Raw genomic sequence first — 27,482 nt, 5'->3', positions numbered from 1 at the left:
ACCACACACACACACGAACACACCACACAAACCTCACACCACACACACTTTAAACCACACACACTCCACAGCTCACATAGCCCACACCACACACACTCCACCCCACACACACTTCATACCCCACACCACACACACTTTAAACCACACACAAACTCCACCCCACACATACCACACACACTCCACACCACACATACCCCACACCACACACATCAAACCACACATACCCCACACCACACACACTCCACACCACACAAACCCCACACCACACACACTTCAAACCACACATACCCCACACCACACACACTTCAAACCACACATACCCCACACCACACACACTCCACACCACACAAACCCCACACCACACACACTTTAAACCACACAAACTCCACAGCTCACATAGCCCACACCACACACACTCCACCCAACACACACTTCATACCCCACACCACACACACTTTAAACCACACACACACTCCACAGCTCACATACCTTACACCACACACATACCACACACACTTCACACCCCACACCACACACACTCCACAGCACACATACCCCACACCACACACACTTCAAACCACACATACCCCACACCACACACACTCCACACCACACAAACCCCACACCACACACACTTCAAACCACACATACCCCACACCACACACTTCAAACCACACATACCCCACACCACACACACTTCAAACCACACAAACCCCACACCACACACAATTCAAACCACACATACCCCACACCACACACACTTCAAACCACACATACCCCACACCACACACACTCCACACCAAACAAACCCCACACCACACACACTTCAAACCACACATACCCCACACCACACACACTCCACACCAAACAAACCCCACACCACACACACTTTAAACCACACACACACTCCACAGCTCACATACCCCACACCACACACACTCCACCACACACATACCACACACACTTCACACCCCATGCACTCCACACACACTTCACACACACAAACCACACTCTACACACCACACCACACACACTCCACACCACACCACACTCTCTACACACCACACCACACACACTCCACAGCACACATACCCCACACCACACACACTTCAAACCACACATACCCCACACCACACACACTCCACACCACACAAACCCCACACCACACACACCCCACACCACACACACTTCAAACCACACATACCCCACACCACACACACTTCAAACCACACATACCCCACACCACACACACTTCAAACCACACAAACCCCACACCACACACACTTCAAACCACACATACCCCACACCACACACACTCCACACCAAACAAACCCCACACCACACACACTTTAAACCACACACACACTCCACAGCTCACATACCCCACACCACACACACTCCACCACACACATACCACACACACTTCACACCCCATGCACTCCACACACACTTCACACACACACACCACACTCTACACACCACACCACACACACTCCACACCACACCACACTCTCTACACACCACACCACACACACTCCACAACACACACACTCCACACCTAATACACACAACTCACCCCACACTCCACCACACATACACCACACTCCACCCCACATTCCAAACACACCACACCAAACACACTCCACAACCCACTCCACACCCCACACACTCCACACCACACTACACAACTTAGTAACTATTTGACAAGCCAACTTAAAGTTCGTTCACGAACTTTGCCTTTTCTAGTTAATATTTGTTCTTTATTTGTAGTATTCACTACATTATAGATTAATATTAAAGACTTAAAAACTATGAAAGAATGTATATGCAGTTAGCTAGTAGACAAAAAAAGTGTTTGACTTCACAAACACCCGACATAAAAACCAACCCAGCTTTTCAGGTTTTGGAGGAGTTTGAGTGCAGAGTAAGGGAAAAGCTGTTAACAAAAGCTTAGCACTTCTAGAACTCCTTAAGGACAATTGGAGAACCATTCCATGCTCTACCTCATGAAGCCAACTGAGAGAATCAGCTAAGAGTTAGCATTAAACTTGGCATCAGAGCAAAAGGTACTACTTAAAAGAATCTAAAATATAAAACATATTGTGGCTTATTTAAAGATGTGGGCTCTATTTCAGCAATCATTAGGTGAAACGTTAATTGCGCATCACACAGCTGCATTTTGGTGATGTCAGTGTGTCTTTTAAATCTTGAGGGCACAAAAAAGTACACCTTGTGTGGCTCGAAACATGCAAAAGGTACTACATGTACTAATACTCTTAGGTAATCATGAGTGTGTTTTTGATGCAACGTAAGATCAACCAATCGGTGTGCCAGTAGTCATTCCCTTTAAGAGGCAGGTGCGCTCTGACTTTGGCGAATTGCTATCTTAACAGCGCTTTCACGAAGTAAAGGTGCACCAGCAGCTAATTTAGGGGAAAAGCAATGTTATTTTATACTTTATTCTGTCTATTGTTGAGGCTAAAGTCGGATATGAGCTCTGCGCTGCATCTGAATGTGTATTTAGCTAAGATAGGAATGGACTCTGACGATTCACTGTTGTCTAGGTTGATTTCAGATAGTAGCGTGCCTGTGTTTTCTGCTGCCAAAATAGCAACACACCAGAAATTTACCTGAACACACCTCACTTCCAGACCACCACACCCATCAATGTAGATTTAATCCTTAATTCTGACACTGTTTTAATGGCACAGCGGTGCACAGCGTGAAAATAGACTGTTGATGGGGTGTACTGTAGCAACAGATCATTGTTATGCACCTTACACATGGTGTACTATAGAGCCTTGTGTATTTACTCCATAAATCTGAGTTTAGCTGCACTTCAGATTTTGCTTGTTAAAAATACAGAAAATACAAAAGATACAGGTGTGTCCAAACTTTTGACTTGTTGCTGATGTCACTAATAGTTGTTTTAGGGTTTTTCTGTACATCTCTCTCAATGTTTCTCTCATCAACTGCTGTGTTTTTCCTTGGTCTACCTGTTTAACATCTGTTACTTAGTACACCAGTGATGACTTTCTTCTTCAGGACATTCCAAACTGTTTTTTTCTGGCTATATATATATATAGCTTGTTTGCATTATATTCGTTATAGCTTGTATTTTGGTATTTGCAGTGTAGAAAGGAACATTTAGCAAAATAGTAAAAAATATATATTTTTTATAATAAATATTATTATTTGTGGAGGGCACCTTTAATTTAAAAGCATTGATTCAGAGAACAAACATTCAGAATCTTCAAATTAATGTTGATTAAATGTCAGAATTTTAACATCACCTGATGCCTATTAGACATGTTAAATAAAGGTTGTTTTACGGTTGTTTTTGCATCATCAGCATTACACATTATACATTATACGTTTATTCAATGTTCTTTGCTATCAGGGGCAGTAATACCTTTTATTGTAGTATTATATTTACTGTGATAAAATGATTGAGTTATAATAATTACAGTACTGTGATTATTGCTGTAATAAAAAATACAGTATTTTATAGGTACGTTTCACAGTGTTCTCTTCAGGTTTTTAAGGAACACAGAGGCGTTATAACACAGCAGTCTCTGCTGGTGTCTGTGCTGTCTGTGCTGCAGAGCTGGAATTTCACCTGTTCCCTCTGCAGGGAGTGATTCAGCCTCCAGTATAATCAGTCCGACACCAGTCTCCTTTAATAGCTGTTGAAAGGCTCTGAAAAGCTCTCAGGTGCTCGTATTTATTAATGATCATCGGTGTAGTGATGGACTGATGTACCAGGGCCTCTGCTTGCTGGAGCTGTTATCCAGTCTCTAATATCTCTAATGTTCTTATTAGCATGACGCAGTAAAGGCTGTCTGACCGAGCGGCAGTGTGTGCGGACAAAATCCTGCGGTCAATATTGAGGCTCTGTCCTACAACTGTATACTTGTGTTTATGTATGGGTTTAATCTGTGGTATAAATGCTAAAATTGTGTGTAATCAAATTGTTTAACATGCAAGAATCAGTGAATGATTGGTGTATGTATATATATATATATATATATATATTTATCCTCCCGAGACCCAGCTTTAGCTTGCAATTAGTTACAAAAAATTAAGGGTGCGGGAACAGCACTTTATCTGAGGAGATCCTGCTGCTGTTCCGCACTGTATGAGCATTTTATCCAAGTAAAATAGAAAAACAACAGGAACCGGGTGGGGAGGGATGGATGTGGGTAGGGTGAACTGGAAGTGGTGGGTGGGATTTAAAAGAGGTAGGACTGTTTTTGTAATGCACTATATTGTTACATCTATAATCTATAAGACTTTCAATAAAAACTTGAAGACAGATGACAGCAATTATTCAAAACAAGAAGAATGGAATTGCTCAATCGATCCACAGGGGAAAGTTCTGAGTACTGAATCATTTCATTCATTTATTCATACAAATTTTACTTTGTCTTTGTACAGGAAGTCGTTTCTGCAAAAACGTCCTCAATATGTCCTCAAATGGGGACAAATATTTATTTATATATATATTTATTTATTTATTTATTTTATTTGAGTGTAATGTTGTCAATTGACCACTAGAAGTGTCTTCATATGTGGCCAAAGGGTCAATGTTTTAAATGATTTAGTAATAAAGCCCATATATGTCTCATTCTCATTTTGTCATGTAAATTAATGTATTAACTAGTGTCAATTAATAGTAGTTGAGACACTACTGAACCATTTTACAATGTTTATTACTGTTGTAGCATGCCAATAATCTTGTCTGGACCATTTTTGTTTATGATTATAATTATATCAATTTTACCTTTTTTTTTCTTTCTTGTTTTTGTGTTGTTCAGGGGTAACATAATTTTCAGTCGACACTATAAAATTACACTGATCATCAAAATATATTTGCAGTCAGAAGAAAGTGTGGGATTGAAATGCTATTCAATAGAAAGACAAAGGTTACCAAGATTAAAAGGAACAATACATGATAAATGTATGAGTGTGGGGTAGAGTGTTGATAGCATTTCAAATAGCATCCTACACATTTTCAATTAGAGATGGGCTTGGCGATGTCTTCATGACAAGCTCTTGAGTTGGCAGCACCAGTATGTGGACGAGCACTGTCCTGCTGGAATAACACAGGACAGAAAAGGTGGTGCCACTGGTTGCAGGACCTTATTAATGTAACATTTGGCTTTGGTTGTTAAAGGATTTGTAATGAAGACCAAAGGTGATCTTATGTATCATATCAGATCACATTGTCCCCAATAGGAACTTTTACAACTCGATGCTAAGTAGGGTTCTCATATTTGAAGGATGCCTCTCCCAACAGCAGATTTTAAAATCTCTTCACAGGTGTTCAATGGTATTTAGATCCAGATTCATTACTAGTCACTTCAGAAATATCCAGCTCTTTGTTTCCATCTATCTCTGGGTTCGTTTTAAAGTATGTTTGGGGTCATTGTCCTGCTGGAAGACCCGTGACCTAGGACGCAAACCCAGCTTTCTGACACAGGACCCTACATTGTGACCCAAAATCCTTTGATAAACTTTAGATTTTATGATTCCTTTGCACACATTCAAGACACCCAGTAGTGGAGGGCGATATGGGGAAAAACATATCACGATATGGATTTTTTTAATATCACGATAACACTATATATCATGATTTAAGTATGTTTTCAGTTATTCTTCGAAAAATATGACGAAATAATATTATTGCTTACTTTTTTCCAACTTTATTTCAAAGTGACATTAAACCCAACTTTTACAAATGAGAAAAACTACCTTTTATTGCAGCAAAATATATGTATCAAATGAAAACAGAGGAGGTAGATGCAGTATCTAATTTTTTCAAAAGAACAATGCGTCTCTATTGTTCAGCTCTCATGATATTTATCATCATATCGCACAGCACTAGCACTCAGTATCTTTGAACCTCTACCATGTAGGTATTGTGACTGTAGGTATTGTGTTCTTTTTTTTGTAGGCCTCATTTAATTTTCAGTAAACACAGTAGAATGATGTGATTTACCAAGAAGCATATCTTGGTCTCATCTGTCCACAAGACGTTCTCACAGGGTTTTCGCTGATGCACCCTGAGCCTGCAGGACAGCTTGAATTTCTTTGGAACTTGATTGGGGTTTTTTTCTCTGCTTTTTTTGTGTTGTTCCAACACACACAAAGAAATAAACATATGTAATTTCAATCATTTTCTAGTAGAAATACTTTTTTTGGAAAAAAGTGCCAACGTTTTCAGCCAAGACTGTATATCAAATAAAATGTACACAGTACACAAATTATTCTTATATATACTGTAAATATACGTGTGACATGCTGTATATATGACCTCACAAACCAATGCATATTTGTGTGATTTCTTATATGTTTCAGAAACTCACGGCTTCACATTCTGAGCGGTTAAAAGGATCGCCGGACCCCCAAACGCAACCAGAACCAGGGAGAGCGATGTAAAGGAAGGCTGAACTTTTTCAATATCATTAGGACTGTTTACACGTCTTGAATGGTTTCAAAAGATTCACTGAAGGCTCAAGACTATTCTGAAGAGTACTTTGAAGGTCTTCTTCTATTTTACATTTTTTTCGCCCATCTCTTTTTAAAACTGCTGGAATAAGTGCATTTTCTTCACTTCGCTGTGAGCTGTGAGCCATACCTACAATGCTATTTCAGCTGCAGACTTTTGTGAATTGCGAGGTTTTGTTCAGCATCAGGTCTGAATTATTTACAGACTGACCAGTAAGAGCTTACCCGGACAAATCTCACCAAGATTTGGCTTGCCTTGAAGATAAGCCTCTGTAAATATGAACGGCGGTTCGTGTTGACTTAACATCGGTTAGATGTGGCGAGAGTGGCCTCCAAAGGGCTGCGCGGTCAAAATGATTCCCCATCACACTGACCTTAACCATTCCAAAGATCTCACCACCCTACGTAGTCCTCTAAAGACGTAGATTAGCACAATGACTAGGGACATTACGGTAATGTCTATTAATAGAGTTGATTCTTAATCTCTTTTAAATACGTGAGAAATTTGCATTCAGGGAGTTTTGCTAAAGACTTAAGTGCCACTGTTGAATATATCGAGTGCCCAGTATTGTCTCGTATTGAGGTCGTAAAGAGGTCGTAATGAGGTCGTACTAAAGACGACGACAACACAAAAAGCCAGAAACATTAGTTTACATTTTATGGTGTTTACAGTTGACCTTAAGTGAGATTATTCATCTTAATAAGTGCCGAAACAGGGAGGTATACTTAATGAACACAGCTGTACAGCCTTCCTGACTCACCCATCGTTTGATGTAACGCAATTAATAAGGGAAGCCATTGTTACTCTTCAGGCGTAAACTCACTTTTTAGCACTTTCGTTCTGTTTAATCACAAACCTCTAAGGAAAGGTGGATGAAAGAACATCTCACGTCGCCTCAAATGAGAACAGTTTTCTTCGCGGCCATCTCCAGCATACTAAACGCCAATCTGAACTTGTTGGCATCTTCGTTATTTTCATTCCAAAGCATCAGATTTCCTCTAACCTTGAGAGCACACTGTAAAAGCCTCCCCACCTTTTTTATTCTGGCTGAGAACTTTGCACAACCCCCTCCTTTCCTTCCCAGTCATTAATTTATGGACTGTTTTGATACATACACTCCCCTCGAGGCCCGTCACTTGCTCGTCTCCCATGTGGCTCCCCTGAGGAGGCCTGTTTGGAAGGAGGATTCTGGGTTCCGCATTGTGTGACGAGGTTGAGTCAGCAAGAGAAAATAGCCATGTTTAGTCACAAAAAGATCACGATGCCCACCTTGGGAGCTGGAGTATGTGTCACCCTCTGCTTCCTGCTAATCTCTTTGCCCCTGATCGCATGGTCAGCCAGCGTTTCAGATCCCTCAAGGGCCAGAAACGTTCCCAGGAGGCCCACCAGTGCGCCCACCATCAGCCCCAGGCCCAGCAGCTGGGGTTTCCTACAGCAGGGCAGGAGTGGGAACGGGAGGAAGGGCCTGCCGGTACGGCAGAAGCCGGCACTCGTCACAGCGGAGACGCCGCAGAGACCCCAGGCCCAGGTCATGCTGTCCAAAAACGAGACGGCCAACGCCCTGAAACCCCCGCTCGGGGCGGCCCAGGTGGCTCCGCCTCCCCGGCGACGGGTGGAGGTGGACGTGTGCCGCGGCTACTACGACGTCATGGGTCAGTACGACCTGACCTTCAACTGCTCCAAGGACGACTTCATCTACTGCTGCGGGACGTGTCACTACCGCTTCTGCTGCACGGACCCCTCGCGCCGCCTGGACCAAAACCTCTGCAACAACTACCACTCCCCAGTCTGGGCCAACACGGCACCGCCGGGCAACAAGCCCACCCACCAGTCCACCGAAATCGACAGCAGCCGCATCGAGCAGAGCAACAACACCATCTACGTCATCGGAGGGGTCATCTCCTTCACGGTGGCCGTGGCTGTTGCCATTAAGGTGGCTTTCCACAAGGCCTCGCGGCAGCCCCGCAACAGGGAGCTCAACATGCCCAGGTGAGCAGATCCAGCTTTATGTCTTTTAAGGTCTCAAAACAACACGTCATATAGACTAGTCATATAGACCAGTGTGGGTAATGAGGGAGTTAATGAGGCTATGACACACTTCCTTTTTTATGATTTTATGATAAAACAATTTAAGCAATTTCAACAATGTTTCAATATTTTTTATAATCTTAACAATATAACAAGTATGTTACTGTTGATTTGTTGCTATATATGTCTTATATAGGTCTTACTATACAGCTGTTTTGTTTAAACCAGTATTGTGGAGAAATAATATTTCTTGCTCTGGGGTAATTTGCACTTTAAGCCAGCACTACAGGACACGCTTTACACATGCATTTGCTGACAAGTTACAGAGATGTTACACAAATGTTAATAAATTAAACGTTTGTGGTGCCACAATATAAAAACTACCTTGGCACCACCCCTCACCCGTCAATCCCAACCAAAGCCTAACCCACTAGACTAGACCGTTGAGGGTCTAACATCTCAGACAGTACAAAGCAGGATAAGCCAGCAGACTTCATATGAAGGAGGGATCTGTACTTACTGTCTGTGGTAAGTCAGCAAATGATGGAGATACAAACAAAAAACAAACAACTGTTATTGTGGGGCTCTGCATACTGTGTCTCACTTTGCACACTTCCATGGTTAGGAAGTTAACATGCTAACTTGTGACACTGTATTTACTTATTAATGGAAAACTATGGGGTGCCACACTAGATATTATCCTTGCATATTTATATATATGCATATCGCTACTGTAACTAACTGTGCTGAGAAAAGCAGGCTTTTATACAGTACCAGTCAAAAGTTTGGACACACCATAAATTCTGTGTTTTCATTTTTTTTAATGTTTTGCATTGTAGATTAATACCATCATCCAAACTATGAAGAAAAACATATAAAATTATTTGTAAACAAAAAAGTGTTAAACAAACCAGAAAAAACTTTTATATTTTAGATTCTTCAAAGTATCACTTCTTGCTTTAGACTTATCAAGAGTTAATTACTTGAATTTTTTGCCTCTTAATGTGTTTGAGAGCATCAGTTGTAAAGTTTTGAAGAGGTAGATTTGGTATACAGCGAATAGCTCTATTTGAGTAATATTCTAATCCATATTATGAGAAGCAAAAACTACTCAACTATTTAAAGAACGAAAATACTTTAAAAAATGAAGGTCAGTCAATCTGAAAAAAATCAAGAACTTTGAAAGTACTGTATCTTCAAGTGCAGTCGCAAAGACCATCAAAAACATTATGATGAAACTGGCTCTCATCAGGACCACCCCAGGAAAGGAAGATCAAGAGTTCCCTCTGTTGTACAGGATAAGATCATCAGAGTTACCAGCCTCAGAAATTGCAAGATAACAGCAAACCAGATAAGAGCACCTAAATGCTTCACTTTTTAGTTACTACATGATTTCTTTTGTGTTCCTTCATATTCTGGAAGACTTCAGTATTCATTTATAATGTTGGGAAAATATGCTGAGGCTTATCTGCTTATACACACACTATAGTAACCCAAATTACAGCACATTCACCCACTATAAAACAGTTACTATACATCAGCTGCTAAGCTAAGCTAACACAGATAACTGAACTGTGCCTTGAAATGACATCATGTTTGGGTATATCGACTACTTAAATCCAGCACAAAAGTTCCAAAACCTCCAAACCCACACTGGACAGAGCTAGCTGGTCTGTTTGTGGGGTTTAGGTGTGGTTTTGAGTGTTATCAGTTGGTATCAGTTAACAGTGGTATCAGTTCAGGGTGCAGCAGGGTGACCTTTAATGATCTCATAATGGAGGATCCAGTGATACTCCAGCAGGAAATGTACTTAAGATGAAACGTATCGGGTTTGGAACATTATTTAACGTCTTTCGTTTTTGGGAAACGCGTTCCTGTAGGGCAGAACTTCGTGAACTATCGTGTCAAGCCTTCGTCAAAATCGGCAAAAACACAGATAAAGACAAAAAGTGATCTGTTACTTCGAAGAAAACAAATGAGGGGCTTATTTCGGTGTTTAATTGGTTGTTCAGTAAAGCCTGAATTAACCCTATCCGGACGGGATTAGTTTCTCAGGGGGTCCTGAATTAACCCTATCCGGACGGGATTAGTTTCTCAGGGGGTCCTGTGGTAATTTTCTGTTTAATGGGGGTCCTGGGGGTATGTACTCTGAGAAAAGTACAAGCTGAATTATCTACTGTTTTTCACTGTACTTCGTGGTCCTCCGGTAATTTTAGTCCCATCCGGATGCACATCTCTGAGTTTCGTCATGCATTAAGACATACACAAGGGTTGGACAATGAAACTGAAACACCTGGTTTTAGACCACAATAATTTATTGTGGTGACGGACAGTTCTGGTGGAAACAGGAGAGTTGAGATGCACGTTGAATTCTGCCATCATTTGAGCAGCCGTGGTTTTATGTTTTTTTGGATACAATCCGGGTTAGCACCCGAACATTCCTTTCAGACAGCTTCCTCTTACAGCGTCCACAGTTAATCCTGTTGGGTGTAGTTGGTCCTTCTTGGTGGTATGCTGACATTACCCTGGATACCGTGGCTCTTGATACGTCACAAAGACTTGCTGTCTTGGTCACAGATGCTCCAGCAAGACGTGCACCAACAATTTGTCCTCTTTTGAACTCTGGTATGTCACCCACAATGCTGTGCTCTTACCCTGATACTTGAACCTTCACACTCTTCTCTTACTGGTGCAATGTGCAATTAATGAAGATTGGCCACCAGGCTGTTCCAATTTAGCCATGAAACCTCCCACACTAAAATGACAGGTGTTTCAGTTTCATTGTCCAACCCCTGTATAAAGAAAACTTTACAATAAGGATACATGAAGAGTACTTATGACAGAATGACTTAACTAATTGTTAATTTACTTTTTTTTCCAAAACAAATGGCTCAATTCATTATTAATTTACAAGATTCATTAGCATGATAACGTCACCTTCCTAAAATAATCCTAAAATATATTATTTTGCCTAAATCATCAAAAATGCTGCATGGCCACCTGTGGTAAAATCTCCTACATCCTCAGTTAATCAGATCATTTAATTCTACCCCTTTAGGATGATGACCTACTAATTTATCATGCCTAATCAAAATAAAATGTGACTTAGGCAGCTTTCCAAAACCAGGCTAACTTCACTGAACTAATCTCCACCATTGAGGTCTCAACCCCAATTGATATGAGATTTTTATTATAATAGAAAGTTTACTTCTTATTAATAAAGACTAAATTGTTGAATTGTTTAATGTATTTCTCAAATGTTTTTTAATCAATATTTTTTTTATTTTTTATTTAGGATTGTTTCTGGCTGGATCTACTGCTTTTTTGTATTTTGTGAAAAACTAAAATAAATAATTAGGTGATTATTTTAGAAAGGAGACGATAAATTAAGTTCAATAATTAGTGTCAATTATTATTGTCAATAAGTTGATATAATACTTAAGCATACAACAATGTTTATTACTGTTTTACTGTTTTATTACTGTTTTGTTCAGTTCATTGATGTACCCTTATGAATTGTGAGAGCGCTGAGTGGTCCAGAGGTCTAAACACTGCCAATATGATCAGGAGATCGTTGGTTCGAATCCCGCTCATGTAGCTTGACATCAGCTGCCGGAGCCCTGAGAGAGGACAATTGGCCTTGCTCTCTCTGGGTGGGTATATGGTGCTCATCCCTCCAAACTGTGATGTTGATCGGCATAAGGTGTCTGTGAGCTGATGTATCAGAACCGAGGTATCCATTACAATAAGACTGCTTACAAAATATTTGAAAAAATATTGTTTCTGTGAAATAAAATACTTTCTATCATATAATTTTAATTTTAAAATGAGAAAGAAAATCATTTTTATAAACCCAATATCGTGTATCGTTAACATGTTTCTCACAGAGAAAAATAGCTTAAATACAGAATTCATAATAAAGGACCAAATGTGCACCTGTGTCCATGTCTGTGATACCCCCGGCATGCAATATAAGACACTGTTATCTGAATAATATTAGTGCATCTCCAACAATTAGAATATAATTGAAAAGTTACTTTATTTCAGTAATGCAGTTTAAAATTTAAGATATAGAGTGATCTATTTTAAGCCTTTATTTTTTTATTGTTGATAATAAAAAATAAAAATAGATTACTCTTTGTGTAAACATCTACAGGGGTTGGACAATGAAACTGAAACAACTGTCATTTTAGTGTGGGAGGTTTCAAGAGCAGAGTGTGAAGGTTCAATTAGCAGGGTAAGAGCACAGTTTTGCTCAAAATATTGCAATGCACACAACATTATGGGTGACATACCAGAGTTCAAAAGAGGACAAATTGTTGGTGCACGTCTTGCTGGAGCATCTGTGACCAAGACAGCAAGTCTTTGTCATGTATCAAGAGCCACGGTATCCAGGGTAATGTCAGCATACCACCAAGAAGGACCAACTACATCCAACAGGATTAACTGTGGACGCTGCACCTCAACTCTCCTGTTTCCACCAGAACTGTCCAGCGGGACGATAAATTATTGTGGTCTAAAAGCAGGTCTTTCAGTTTCATTGTCCAACCCCTGTATAAAATATGAGTTTCACATTTTAAAATGAATTACTTACATGAAGTAAATTTTCATTGATATTCTGATTTTTGAGATGCACCATTAGATACATTAACCTTATAATCAAGTCTATTAGACATCTAAATAATTCCACACAGATTGACAAGAGAATAAGCTTATTTAAACAGGCAGTTAGCACCATGATATTTGGTGCGCCATGAGTAGAGCTGGTCAGTGTATTGTAAATATCAATATATTGATATCAGGTGGCGGAGGTGAGAGAGTGTGGGTGGCAGGCATATTTTAGAGCGGTAGAGGTAGGCGTTAGGGGTTTTATAGTGAAGTTGTTCACGTCTTTGCTGATGGAGTTCAGATTCAGATTCTGTGAGCTGAAAGCAGTTATGAAGGAACAGAAATTGCTGAAAGATGTAGTCAGTGGTTGTGGATCAGAAGGGCGGAGGTTGGGTGGGAATGGGTACAGTGTGTTTGAGGGTGTTGCATGATGGGAGATATTGGGCAATATTTTAGCAATCTGTAGGCAAACCATCAATGGTGCACCATGCAGCTTTTATTAGGGTGTGTCAGTGTGTCTTTGCTATCGTAACGACTGGAAAAGTAAGCCTTACACGGCTTGAAACTCTTTAAGATACCAATCTTCCAAAGTCAGAGAGCGCACCTGACTCTTAAAGGGAATGGCAAGTGACCCGCTGATTGGTTTATGTCATTTTATGCCCAAAACAAACCCATGATTAATTAGGAGTATGTATTTGCGTGTTTTGAGCTGCACAAGGCGTATTTTTTGCATTCTGTCGATACCAAAGACACACTGATGCCCTAAATCAAGCTGCAGAGTGCGCCATTTTATCTTCTATCGGTCCTGATAAGAGCCAGTTTCATCATAACATTTCTGATGGTCTTTGCGACTGCACTTAAGGATACTTTCTTTACTTAGTTGAGTAGTTCTTGCCATAATATGTTTTAGAACATTACTCATATAAAGCTATTCACTATATACCAACCAACTCTATCCCTTTACAACTTTACAACTGATGCTCTCGAACACATTAAGAGACAAGAGATTCAACTAATTACATTTTACATTTAATTACATTTTAAGTTCAGCACAGCTGTTAACTGAAAGCCATTCCAGGTGACTCTACCTCATAAAGCTGACTGGGAAAATCCAGCCAAGATAGTAGCAAGAGATGCTTCTTTGAAGAATGTAAAAAATAAAACAAATTCTGGTTTGTTTAATATTCCATAATTTTATACTCATGCTCGTACTCAGTTTGGAAAGATTGTATATATTAGGGCTCGAACCCCCGCTCATGCAGCTTTGCCATCAAGCTGCCGGTACTCAGAGGGAGCACAAATCGCCCTGCTCCCTCTGGGTGAGTAGATGGCGCTTTCTCCCCATGTCACTAAAGGGAGATGTCCGCAGCACAGGGCGTCTGTGAGCTGATGTATCAGAACCGAATCGCCGTGCTGTCCTCCAAGCGCGCTGTGATGCTGTTCGGCAATCCTGCATCAGCAGCAGCTCGAAAAGAAGCGGTGGCTGGCTTCACATGTATCACAAGACTTCACAGGAAGCATGTGTTAGTCTTCACCCTCCTGGTGTGTTGGGGCATTACTAGTGATAGGGGGAGTCCTAATGAGTGGGTTGGGTAATTGGCCGTGTAAATTGGGGAGAAAATGCAGCCGTCATATGTATGTCTCTAATGTCGGGATGAGTTTAATCTCACTTATGCACTCTTTTCTTATCACTTCCTCTAATTGTGTGGGTGGTTTGATAGGGCTCTAGTGGACATGCTGCGCCACCAGTCCAGCCCTGTCCAGCAGGGCGAGCGAAACAACAGCGTGGCTCTGACCACTGAAAGAGACGGAGGAGGAGGAGGAGGAGGAACAGGAACTCTCGGACGACCACCGAAAAACCTCTATCCCACCCTGCAGAGCAAAGACAACCGCCGTGAGTGAACCAAACCCCCCTTAAACTGCAAGAATCATAGTATCAAAAGTGTCTGCTTTAGGTGTCCACCAGGTTATTCAGTATCCACTATGAATTATTTAGAATCTTATATGATTTTTTTTTACGTATTATGAACTTTGTATGTCTATTAATGATTCAGTATCTGCTCTGAATTATTCAGTATCTACTGTGAATACTATGGGAGGAGGAGGAACAGGAACTCTCGGACGACCACCCAAAAACCTCTACCCCACCCTGCAGAAAGACAAACACAGTGAGTGCACTAACCCCTTCCTTAATCTGAGAATGATTTAGTAACCACTATGAATTATTTGGTATCTACTATAAATATTGAATATCTATTCTTGAATTGTTAGGTGTCTACTGTGAATTATTCATAAACTTCTATAAATGATTCAGTATCTACTCTGGATTTTTAAGTATTATTAAAATAATGAATTATTCAGTAACCACAATGAATTATTTGGTATCTATTATACGTTATGTAATATCTGCTCTTGATATTTTAGGTGTCTACTATGAATTATTCACAAATTACTTTCTCTACTCTAATTTTTTAAGTATTACGCAAATTATGAATTATTCAGTAACCACTATGAATTGTTAGGCATATACTATAATTTATTGAGTATGTACTCTTGAATTTTTAGTAGTGGTGTCAATCGATAAAAGACATTATAAAAATGAATCACAAAAGAATTCTGTGATTAATTACAATTATTTACACTTTTTCTTCCTTAAGACTAAGCTTTTTTATACTGAGTATTTAAATGTGAATATAAGAATCAGTGTTAGAGACACTTAGATTTGTATTATTAGTGCCAATCACTTAAAATAATTGTAATATTAACAACAATATTCTGTAACTAAATCATAGATAAAATACATGTTTTAAATGCTGTATGTTTGGGAAGGGGGCAAAAATAATGGTGTACTATGATTTACACCTGTAAGACCAGATCCTTTTTGTACTGTATTATAATATCTCAGGGTAGTTTTACTGTATTATAATATCTCAGGGTAGTTTTACTGTATTATAATATCTCAGGGTAGTTTTGATGCTTTTTAAACTAGAATAGTGTTAATAAGTTTAACTAGGAGGTTTAATGGAGACAATAAACAGTAGTGTAGCTCCATATTCCACACTCAACAGCATAAAAAAGGGTAATCTACATTCTGAACTCAACACTAAGTGCTGCTGTGTTATATCTATAAATTAAACTGATAATGCATCACCAGGCTCTGTCAATTTTGTCATGTTATTAATTTGTGTTTAAAACTTTAGTTAACGTGTTAAAGTTTACTGCATGCGTTAACATGTTAATGTTGACAGCACTAATTTTCAGATAGCTGCTATAAATTACTATTTAATTCTTATTACTATATTTTGGTATTTATTATAAATTGTTTACTGCTATGAATTATTTATTATATACTATAAATTATTTTATAACTACTATAAATAATTAAATATTTACTATTCATGTCTGCATGTCTTATTCACTATTATCTACTCTGAATTTGTAAGAATTCTCTATGAATTATTTAATATCCACTAAGATGTATTTAAGATCTACCAATAATTAATTTATCATTCACCATGAATTATTCAGTATTACCCCAATGATTTTTAAGTAACTAATATAAATTACTGTGTATCTATTTTTATGATTTATTTACTGTGTACTCTTAATTAGTATTAGTAAGTATCTATTATAGATGATGCAGAGCTTTACATATATAATATAACACTATATCTGTAAAGTGAAGCTGTGTGTTCTTTGCTGCTTTGATTGAGGAGGAGCAGGACGATGGTGGTGATGCTCATGTGATTTCAGGCATCACAGCTGCAGTGTTTGACCCGGGGTGATGGGACAGTTTGGGACAGTGATCTGCATGTTGGTGCCCGGGAGTCTCGTGGCATATGCTCGGCACAAGCCTGTGGAGCTTTTTAAATAACTCAAAATTATGGAACTACAACACACATAGACATTCAGGGGCTGGAACTTTAGCATTAGCATTAGCTTCAGAATAGCATAGCAATATATGATTTTAGGAAATGTATTTCTAAAATTAATAATAAAAAGCCTTTTGGCTTCCTAATGAAGATCAGATTGTTCCAGTCATGCTATCCAACTGTTCAAAACAACGCTTTAAAGGGTTTCCTACGGTGTATTTTCATATCAAGTTAAGTCTGGAGTGATTAGCTGCTACTAACCAAGTTAGTAGCTTGCTTCACAAACAGCAAGTAACAAAAGGGTTACAAGCTAGTAACACTGAGCAACAAATCACTACAGTTTAGCAAACGTTACCTTGTGGAAGTCAAAGTTTAAACTGAAAGAAGTGTTTAATTTGCTCTAATATATCCCTGCTTCACATATTCACACTGACAGGACCTGTTGTACTGAACCAGAATGTCTTTAAATGAACTTCTCCTAACAGTCTGCTGCTTTTATATGACTCAAAGAGCCAATCAGAAATAAGCAAGAAAATATCTTGCGTTGTCGTGATTGGTTCGAAGATTTTTCCAGAGATCATTTAAAAAATAGTATTTGCTCGCATTGCACTTGGGGGGGCAAAACGGATGCAACTGAATTTTATGATCTAGTTGAATTTTTGTTTCATTGTGATTTTTTTTTTTTGTGCAGTGTGAGGTGAAGCAATGTCCAATTAACTGCCCAAATAAGCTGCGAGCAATCTGTCAGTTCTGACATGCCAGACATTTTGTTTAATTTTATTTCAATTTTTTCCCATTTTCTCCCCAATTTACACGGCCAATTACCCAACCCACTCACTAGGACTCCCCCTATCACTAGTGATGCCCCAACACACCAGGAGGGTGAAGACTAGCACATGCTTCCTCCTATACATGTGAAGTCAGCCACCGCTTCTTTTCGAGCTGCTGCTGATGCAGCATTGCCGAGCAGCCAGCGCGCTTGGAGGAAAGCGCAGCGGCTCGGTTCTGATACATCAGCTCACAGACGCCCTGTGCTGTGGACATCACCGTAGGAGTGATGTGGGGAGAGAGCGCCATCTACCCACCCAGAGGGAGCAGGGCCAATTTTGCTCCCTCTGACGCTGGGGTTGGAACCTGCGACCTCCTGCTCATAGTGGCAGCCCTTTAGACCGCTGGACCACTCGGCGCCATGCCAGACATTTTGGCTACTTGTAAGCTGACTTCGTCACAACCTGTTTTCTCAAAATTCATTGCAAATATACCCCTTTAAAAAACCTTCCTTGCTTCTGGATGTATGGAGAAACGTTTTCGAGGAGATACTGGAAGTCCTCAAATGATATTTGCAGCAGGTCACAAAAACCCTTCTTATCATCCATCTACATACTAGATTTTCAATTAATCAGAAAAAATCCAATCCACTGAAGTAGCAGCATACCTCCAATTCCCACTGTAAAATGAACAAACCATAGAGTCCACATCATCTCAGCCACCTGTGAGTCCATGTACTTGTCTTTTTTTTACATGGAATTTCAGCGCACAACAGGGCACAAGTTTGCTGCTTTTGACATGCAGTATGAGTCCCTGTGTCGCAGCATGTCAGTCAGAACGTATAGTGTGAGCATATGAATCGCAGACTCTCCACAACGCACCTGATTAAGAAAATCAATCTATGTATGCCTGGTTTAAAATTTACTAATTCATGTGTAATTATTGTGTTTTCAGTGGGAAATCTGCAGCACAACTTCATCCATACTACAGGGTCCAGCCCCAAGCACACCGCCACTATTGGTAAGTCAACACATGACTCTTAAGGCCATTGCAATTTCTAAAAAAAAAAAATAATAATACATTCCTTTTAATGATGATATACAAAGATGATGATACATACTACTGTTCAAGGACTCATCATTCCATGCAGTATTTTATATTATTAAATTAAATAAACACAAAATAATATGTGACACTTACATTGCATATACCTTTCAAGAAACCCATGAGCCCAACATCACTTAGACACTTAGACATCACATATTCACATACACTGCTCGGCCAAAAAAAAAAAGTTGCCACCAAACAAAATGTGCTTAAAGTAGCTCCACACTTTATTGGTAGAATTCTGAGAGCCCTGACATTTAAAATGAGGCACTTCTAGTTATAAACACTGTTTATACACACAATACCTTGAGTGTTTTTTAATAAACTAGCTGTGCACTTTCAAAGCTCTTAGTCCCTCTTTTTAAATATCAGGGCCCTCAGAATTCTGCTAATGAAGTTTGGAGCTACTTTAAGTTTGATAATGGTGTAAAAATAGCCATTTCTTTGCATGGGCAACAATTTGCCCCTATTGCTAGCTTTGTAAGCCTTTTGGCAGCATCAGCTAAAAGTGCTGTATTTCAGAATGCTGGGGAAGAACTGAGGTGGACTATTCAACAAAAGTTTGTACTTGTTATCATGTTTCAGTACACTCCAAATCCATTTCACACTACATTTCTCCTTTAAGTTTTTTTACCTGGTAAGGATTGTTTAATTTTTGACTACAACAGGACCACTTCAACAGATGTGCATAATCTTTTGTATATGACTGTATATACAGTATACACTATATAACCTAACATATTTACTCATCTATCCAAATCACTGAACCCAAGCAGCTCCATCTATGAGCGGATAATTGGCAATATAATGTATGTATATTTGTATATATGTGTATGTGTGTGTGTAATTCTCTTTTCTATGTGTTTTTTTTCACAGAGCACGCTCCTCGTATGAACAACATGCAGATGGTCACAGGCGGGACACTGAAACCGAGTAAGCACACAAACGCCATGAAGCCCCAGCCGTCCTTCCACCATTCCCTCCACAACCTGGCCCAGCTGCCTCCATCCTACGAAGCCGCCATGAAGCCCGAAATGAACAGATACTCTTCCCTCAAACGTCTCGGTGAGTCTCCACAACCATCTTCACTTTAATCCAGGTGCCATGCATCATAGAACAACATGGACCAATAGAACAGAATGCTTCAGGGTAGCCATATTTGATCCTGAGGCCATTGTGCCCAATACAGAGCAGTACAAAATAAGAGTGTTAAATTCAACTCATGGTAACAAAATCCCACTCATTACAGTGTTAAAATAACACAAGAGATTGTATGGAGTCCTATATTAACTCATCAGTGTTAACAAATGTACTTACTAAGGTAAAACAACTCTTAAAGGTGATATGTATATTATATTATATTAATGTACATGTAAAAAAAAGAAATAATAAAATAAGGTAGCTATAACACAGCATTTAATTTAATTTAGTAACAGGAGACCCTTATTCACCCTCCAACCCAACACCAAGACCCAATCCCTTTTCACCCCTTGGCTCTACCACTTACCTCTACCCCTTGTTTCTGAGTGTAACCCTCCCCCTCGGTTTGCTAAAGTTGAGTAACCTACCTAGTTTCTGGTTAACTTGCTAATTTTAGGGCATTGTAGGTCTTCAGAAAGAGGGGAGATGGTGCAGAAATGAATAATTATTGTCCATTTCTTATTTTCTCTGTGATGGGTAGTTGAAATTAGCTTTAAATAGCTTTTGTTTTACTTTGTTTTTCCGTTCCACCTTAAGTGCTGCAGGACCTGCCGTCTGTTGCACCATTTAAGGTGGAAAGGCAAAGTTAGCTAGCAAGCTACCTTCTGAGACAAACTACTAGCGACCTTTTTATGCGTGTTATGAAAAATTTAGCCATAAAACATTCAAACTACACATTAAACTGTGGTAATATAGTGCTAATCGTCACTTTGATCTGGTTTCTTAACAGTTATTCTCATAACCCTCGGTTTGAAGTGTGCATCTGAAAAATATCCCTATGAAGGGCTAACAAACACTATCCCTTCCCCCTACCCCTCCAGCCTAACAAGAATCGGGACACCCCTACCCCTGTTTGTGCACACGCAAAACAAAGGGGTAGGGGTAAGGGGTAGGGCTTAACGGTAAAATGGAATTGGGCCCAAGAGGGTGAGGAACACTCCACCAGTGGACCCATCACAAGTCTATTTGTAATGGTCTGTTCATCATTTAGCGATATAGAAATAAAAGGACAATCATCCATAACATTAACACTGCTGCCGGGTGAAGTTAATAACATTGATGGTCTAATTCCAATGGCTACTGTAACAGGGTAGATATATACAGTATTAAGCAGCAAATGAACAGTCAGTTTAAGATGAAAACAGGGTAAGATGAAAGGGTAAGAATCTAAGGGTCCTATCTTACACCCTGTGCAAGACGCATTTGTGATGGTCATCGCTATCTTACTCCTTGCCAACAGTTTATTTTAAACCTTCCACCTGCGTTGTTTAAATAGCAACTATGCTTGTGAATATATATCTACACTGAAGGACATTGAAGTGAGGTGTGTTGAGGTAAATTTCTTGGCAATGGAAAACACAGGTGCAGCACTGACTGAAAACAACCTAGACAGACATCAACAGTCAGTTGTTTATTGCTATCTTGGCAATACAGACATGCCATGCATACATCCCCGAATATTACACATACAAGAACAAGCAGCAGTGCACAAACCCAAACTAAATTTCACATCAACAATAAACAGAATACTAAATAAAATAACATTTATGTTCCTGTAAATGCTCGTGCACCTCAAAACATAAACCAGCAGGTCAGTTTTCTGTGCTTAGAAGCATTTGGACACGTCCAGGTAGCTGCACTGTTAAAATAGCAATCTGCCAAAGTCTAGGATAATTTTCTGAGCATGATTTATTACAACAGGAGACCAGAACAGGTTGTAAAACAAGAAATGGTTCATGTATTAAATGCCAACTTTCTGATGGAGACCCTTATCCAACTTCCAATCCAACACCAATAGGGAGTTAGGATATGGTTTCACAAGTGCAACCATCAACTTAATCGCATTTATTTACATAAACACATATAACACACACACATAATTCCCACAAACAAAATAAAACCCCTTAAAAAATGACAAAAATGGTGATTTTCACTCATAAATCCATCCACTATAACATTAACACTGCTGCCAGGTAAAGTGAATACAACCAAATGTTGATCTACCCAATATTGGACAGGTGGTTTTAATGTTATGGCTAATGTGTGTATCAGCTTCTGCACTGTTGCATTATGGGTATAATTAATGGACATAACTCTAACCCTAAGCACAGCCTTGCTTAAAAATATCTGTACGCATGGGGGTTTTGTTTAAGGCAGTGTCAGTGTTACACAAGAACGTCAGGCAACTCTAAACGTTCGTTAAGGTCATTTTAATGAGGGCAGATTGCAGTAAGGCAACCTCATTCTAGCACAGACGCATCTAGCCTTAAGGCTTCTCTCTGTAAACCGCCTGGATGGAGAGAGAGAGAGAGAGAAAAAAAAAGAGAGAGAAAGAAGGAGGACAGTATAGACAGACAGAAACAGGCAAAAAAAAAGGGCAACATGGTATTTAAAGACATGGCTGTGGTGCGTCTGTGCCTCAGCGCACTGAAGCCTATACCCTAAAGTATTCACGTACGTATCGTCTGAAGCCGACAGATGGTGTTTCGTCACTCGCAGCACAATCGCTAGCGTTAAAGTAACACCTGCAGTGTTAAACTGCTCACTAATGTACAGTTTGTAGTAATATAGCGTCCCTGTGAGCTGGTAATTTAGTGCTAGGGATTTGTGGCGTGTGCAGGCTGGCTTTTTAAAGCATTTCTTCATACTTTTTTAGATTTTAGTGCATTTGATTTAAGACAGTGGCAAGAAAAAGTATGTGAAACTTTTGGAGTTGTATTGTTTTCTGCATAAATTTGTCATAAAATGTGATCTGATCTTTATTCAAGTCAAGGGTACTGACAAATATAATATGTCTAAAATAATAACTAGGGGTGTGACGAGATCTCGTGGCACGAGATCTCGCGATATTAAAACGTGACGATATTTCTCGTCAAGCTTTAACCTGTCTCACGGGGAAAAAAAATAATTTAGTGTGGACTTTTTAAGCGGGATCTGGCAACACAGCAGGAGTGCAACTAGTTTTAGCGCCCCGGGGGGAGGGGGTGGAGGAGATCCACAGCGCTAGTAATGACAGAACCAGCAAGCTGATTGGCTGTTTCTCCTGCGAGAAAATTTATATGGGGCTTTCATTTGGCGCCCCCTTTAGTGCAGCGCCCCAATGCGTTGTAGGCAGTTGTACTAATCCCTTAGTTCTGTACTGTATTTAAAAAAAAAAGTTCTGTCTCTGTTTGCACTTCAAGCATAGTCTTAATATGACTGGTTATGGTTATGCATAGTTAAATTACAAGTGATTTAGGGGAAAAAACACAAACCATAGGCTTATTATGACTGGTTGTGGTTTGCACTTATTGTTTGCACTATATAAGACCTAGAAAAGTTTTATTTTTTTCATTCTTTTTCTTATTTCTATTTCTTATAGAATCAATGTGTGAGAGGAACCAGTCTGTTAAATTTGCGTTAAATGATTTTGTCAAACAAAACTCTAGTTTTCATTTTTGACATTTTCTTTAAAATTTTATTTTTAAATATTGTCTCGTCTCGTTCTCGTGAACCCAATATCGTGTCTCGTCTCGTGATATTAGTGTCTCGTCACACCCCTAATAATAACACAAAAAATGGTGATCATTCTTGTCTTCGTCATTGAAAACAATCATCAAACCTTAAACAAGTGGAGTCTTGCTAGTTTGGAGGTGTGTAAAGCAAATTTAACTTTTTGAGTTTGTTTAGCACAAGAAGGATATGCATATGTGAGCTATGCCGCACCAAAAAGAGCTTTTAGATGATCTACATCTGCTTTGCGACGCAGTAAACTCACAGACCAATCACGTGTGGGGTAAGATCACCAAACGCTCTCTTCAGTCAATCAGATCTGTGCAGATGCGGTAAGAAAAAAAAAAAATAAATAAACACACCGCTCCTCACGCGGGATCGAACCCGTGTTGTCAGGGTCGCGGTCCCGCTGCTCCGGCTGTTGAATTGGGATGCGGCCGTGAAAAAACGCGCCGAGCGCGACAGAGAGACAGGCTAAGAATGTATACAAAATCTGGCCATAGAGGCATTTGTATTATTATTATTATAATATATATATATATATTTTTATGATACTTTTAAAGAACCTTACAGGATATAGCACTGAATCATAACACAAGTTAAAAATCGGTCCGGACCTTGGCCTGTCGAAATTTTGGACCATACTGAATTCTAATTAAATACCCCTGCTCAACAGTAAAGCAAATAATCTACAAATGGAGTAAATGTGGGACTGTGGCTACTCTGTGAAAAAAATGTACAAATTTGGTTCAAAATGACCCAAAGAGCACAAAGGAGACTCATCAATGAGGTAAAGAAACAATCCTTAATTACAAATGGAGATTTGAAGGCATTGTTGGTACAGTCTAACATCATGAGTGTTCAGGATGTGTTCTACAGTCTGTATAACCTTGAATAAACAGAGAGTCCAACAAAGGAAGCTTCTAACTTTTAGTAAATCTGCTTACTAAAAGAACATTGCTGCATGCCTGAAATATGTAAAATAGCTGGGCGGCACGAGGCGTCACCGGTGATGGGGACGCACAAAGGGGTGGGACAATTGGATATCTAAAATTGGGAGAAAATGGGGGAAAATCAGAAATAAAATTATAGAAAAAAATAATTAAAAAATCCACTAAAATCAAACTATTGCTGCACTACATCTGGCATACAAAAGGCACAGCACATCACCATGAAAGCATCCTTTCAACAAGAGGTGTGCCATATCATATCGTACGCAATAATATCGCCAACATTTTTGAATATCGTGAGCGATATTAAACCCTGAAATATCATCAAAAATTCACACTGTTTTCATTTCCCATTAAATATCTACTAGAGACAAATTATATCTGTCCAGTATCATTTGTTTTACTGCAGCACTGGATATATAGATATATATGGAGTGCATTATTAATATTGTATAGTAGTGTATTCTTGGAAAAAAAAAGAATTCAGTTTTTGTTATATCGTCCAGAGTATCGCTTTCGCAAAAATACCATGAAATATCGTGATATTATTTTAGGGCCATATCGCCCACCCCTACTTTCAACCATAAAGTATGATAGAGGGAACATCATGATTTGAACTTCTGTGCTACATCAGGGCCTGGCCACGGAAGATTAAATCAAAATATTTTACAGGATAATGTGAGAATGTCTGTATGTTTGCTGAAACTCTGTAGAACTTGGGTGATGCAACAGGACAATGACCCAAATCATTGTAGTTGTGAAGTCCACAACTGAATTACTTAAAAAATAAAATTAAGGGTTTACTTATCTTTTCCACTAACACTCTGAATGTTGAATAAGTGTGTTTAATAATGACCTGCAAGATCATATACTTTTTGTTATTTTTACAGACACATTATATTTGTGGATAAAGATCAGATCACATTTTATGACACATTTATGCTGAAAACCATGAAACAACCATGTTACAATATTATATCCAGTGCATGAGCAAACCAGTTGCCTGCAACTGCAAGTACAATGACTTTAGCAATGGTAAATAAGACCATTATAACTAAGCTAGCATTACACCGTAAACCCTCATTTTAATATTTATATCAATTGCTTTGCCCAGTCATTGCACTTTAGACATTTTATATTCATTTTATATGCATATTAATTTTTGTATGTCAATAAATGGTCCCAGAAGCCAATGGAAAACAAGCTGCCAACACATTAAACTCAGAGATCTTAGTTTAAATTATGTATATGTGGTCACAAACGTTCACCTAAACTTGGCACTCACTTACAGTCTTTAACAAGACTAGGAGAGCTAAAACCATTAAGCCACAGAGCTCAAATAGCCCAAAGGCCACCAACCCAGCTGTGTGTCTCCCAGATGGCAGATCCAGAGCGGTGCCCACCCTCTCTGCATAACCCCTCCCAAGGGAGATGCCCCACCCCTGTCATCCTCGCACACAGGAGAACAGAAACATGGCTACAGGCAGCCACACACACAACCCAGAGCCGCCCCCCTCCCAAGGGTCAGCCGTCCCGGCGACCCCACCGACCCAACACAAACCCCGTGTACAACAAAACAGTGCAACGAGTGCAAGGCCGGCAGGTTCCGCACCACTGTCCACAGTGTCCGACAGTCTCGGCCTATAGGGGGCCAGCCTATCACGGTGCACAATCATAGTGCGTCTGCCCCACCGGATCTTATACACCACCTCCCCCAGCCTGGACAGCACCAAGCACGGACCCACCCAGGCCGACTGGAGCTTCGGGCACAGTCCCTCCTTCCGCTGAGGGTTATATAGCCAAACCCTCGCCCCCACCGCCAACGGGTCCCCAAAGCAGCGCGTGTCGTACGCACGCTTCTGCTTCTGCCCGGCAGCAGACTGGTTGGAGCGTGCTAGACGGTGCGCTAATTCCAGCGAAGACATAAGGTCCGAGACGAAAGTGGGCGTGTCCGAAGCGTACCCGCCCCCGTCAGGAGGCGCCCCAAAAGCCAGGGAGACCGGCGTCCTCAGTTCGCGCCCGAACATAAGCAGAGCCGGCGTGAATCCCGTTGTCTCCTGCACAGCGGAGCGACAGGCCAGCAGCACAACCGGCAGGTGCCTGTCCCAGTCACGCTGGTTCTTGTCCGAAACCATGGCCAACTGCGCCGCCAGCATGCGGTTAAAACGTTCCACCAGTCCGTCACTCTGCGGATGAAGGGGGGTCGTCCTGGTCTTATGGATTCCCAGGATGCGGCAGACCTCCGCCATGACCTCCGACTCAAAATTTCTCCCCTGGTCGCTGTGCAGTTCTTCCGGAACCCCGAATCTGCAAAAGAACTCCCGCACCAGGATATCCGCAGTAGTGACCGCCCCTTGATCCGGCACCGCGTAGGCCTCTGGCCACTTCGTGAAATAGTCCATCGCCACCAGAACAAAGCGATTTCCAGAGTCCGTCACCGGAAAGGGGCCCAGCACGTCCACGGCCACCCGCTCCATCGGGCTGCTGCACTGGTAAGGGTGAAGTGGGGCGCGGGGCGCCCTCGAGGGGCCCTTCTTGGCAGCGCACACGTCACAGCAGTGCATGAAGAGTTCCACGTCGGTTCTACACCCAGGCCAATAGAAGCGTTGCCTCAGGCGCTTCAGAGTCTTGGTGACACCAAAGTGCCCAGCCCCAGGTGACCCATGAACTCCCCGTAGGACCGATCCCCTAAGCGCCCGCGGTACCACCACCTGAAAAACCCGCCGCCCGTTCGCCGGATCCTCCCAGGTATGGCACAGCACGCCGTCGGACAAACTAAAACTAGCCCAGTTGGAGCGCAACGCCTTAGCAATCGGGCCCAGCGGCACCACCTCCCCCCACGACGGTGTGACGTTCGCACTGAGCGCGTGTACTGCCCACGATAATTCACGATCCGCCCGTAGCGCATCGCGGAGCTGCTCTACGGACACCTGAGCCACCCCGACA

General features: G+C 40.6%; 1 protein-coding gene across 1 annotated transcript in view; it reads left to right on the top strand.

Moving 5' to 3' along the window:
* Positions 1–27,482, top strand: part of LOC103030813 (protein shisa-7) — a 71,580-nt gene that overhangs the window by 28,548 nt on the left and 15,550 nt on the right. The window contains exons 2-6 of the mRNA XM_007256473.4: positions 6,361–8,500; positions 14,869–15,041; positions 15,223–15,315; positions 18,742–18,807; positions 19,771–19,959. Of these exons, the coding sequence (XP_007256535.2) occupies positions 7,749–8,500; positions 14,869–15,041; positions 15,223–15,315; positions 18,742–18,807; positions 19,771–19,959 (1,273 nt within the window). The 5' untranslated portion in view covers positions 6,361–7,748. The remainder of the gene's footprint in view (positions 1–6,360; positions 8,501–14,868; positions 15,042–15,222; positions 15,316–18,741; positions 18,808–19,770; positions 19,960–27,482) is intronic.

The sequence above is a fragment of the Astyanax mexicanus genome, chromosome 6, assembly GCF_023375975.1.
Source record: "Astyanax mexicanus isolate ESR-SI-001 chromosome 6, AstMex3_surface, whole genome shotgun sequence".
Lineage (NCBI taxonomy): Eukaryota > Metazoa > Chordata > Actinopteri > Characiformes > Acestrorhamphidae > Astyanax > Astyanax mexicanus.
Note: the sequence above shows the minus strand (reverse complement) of the source record. Positions and strands in the feature narration are given on the sequence as shown.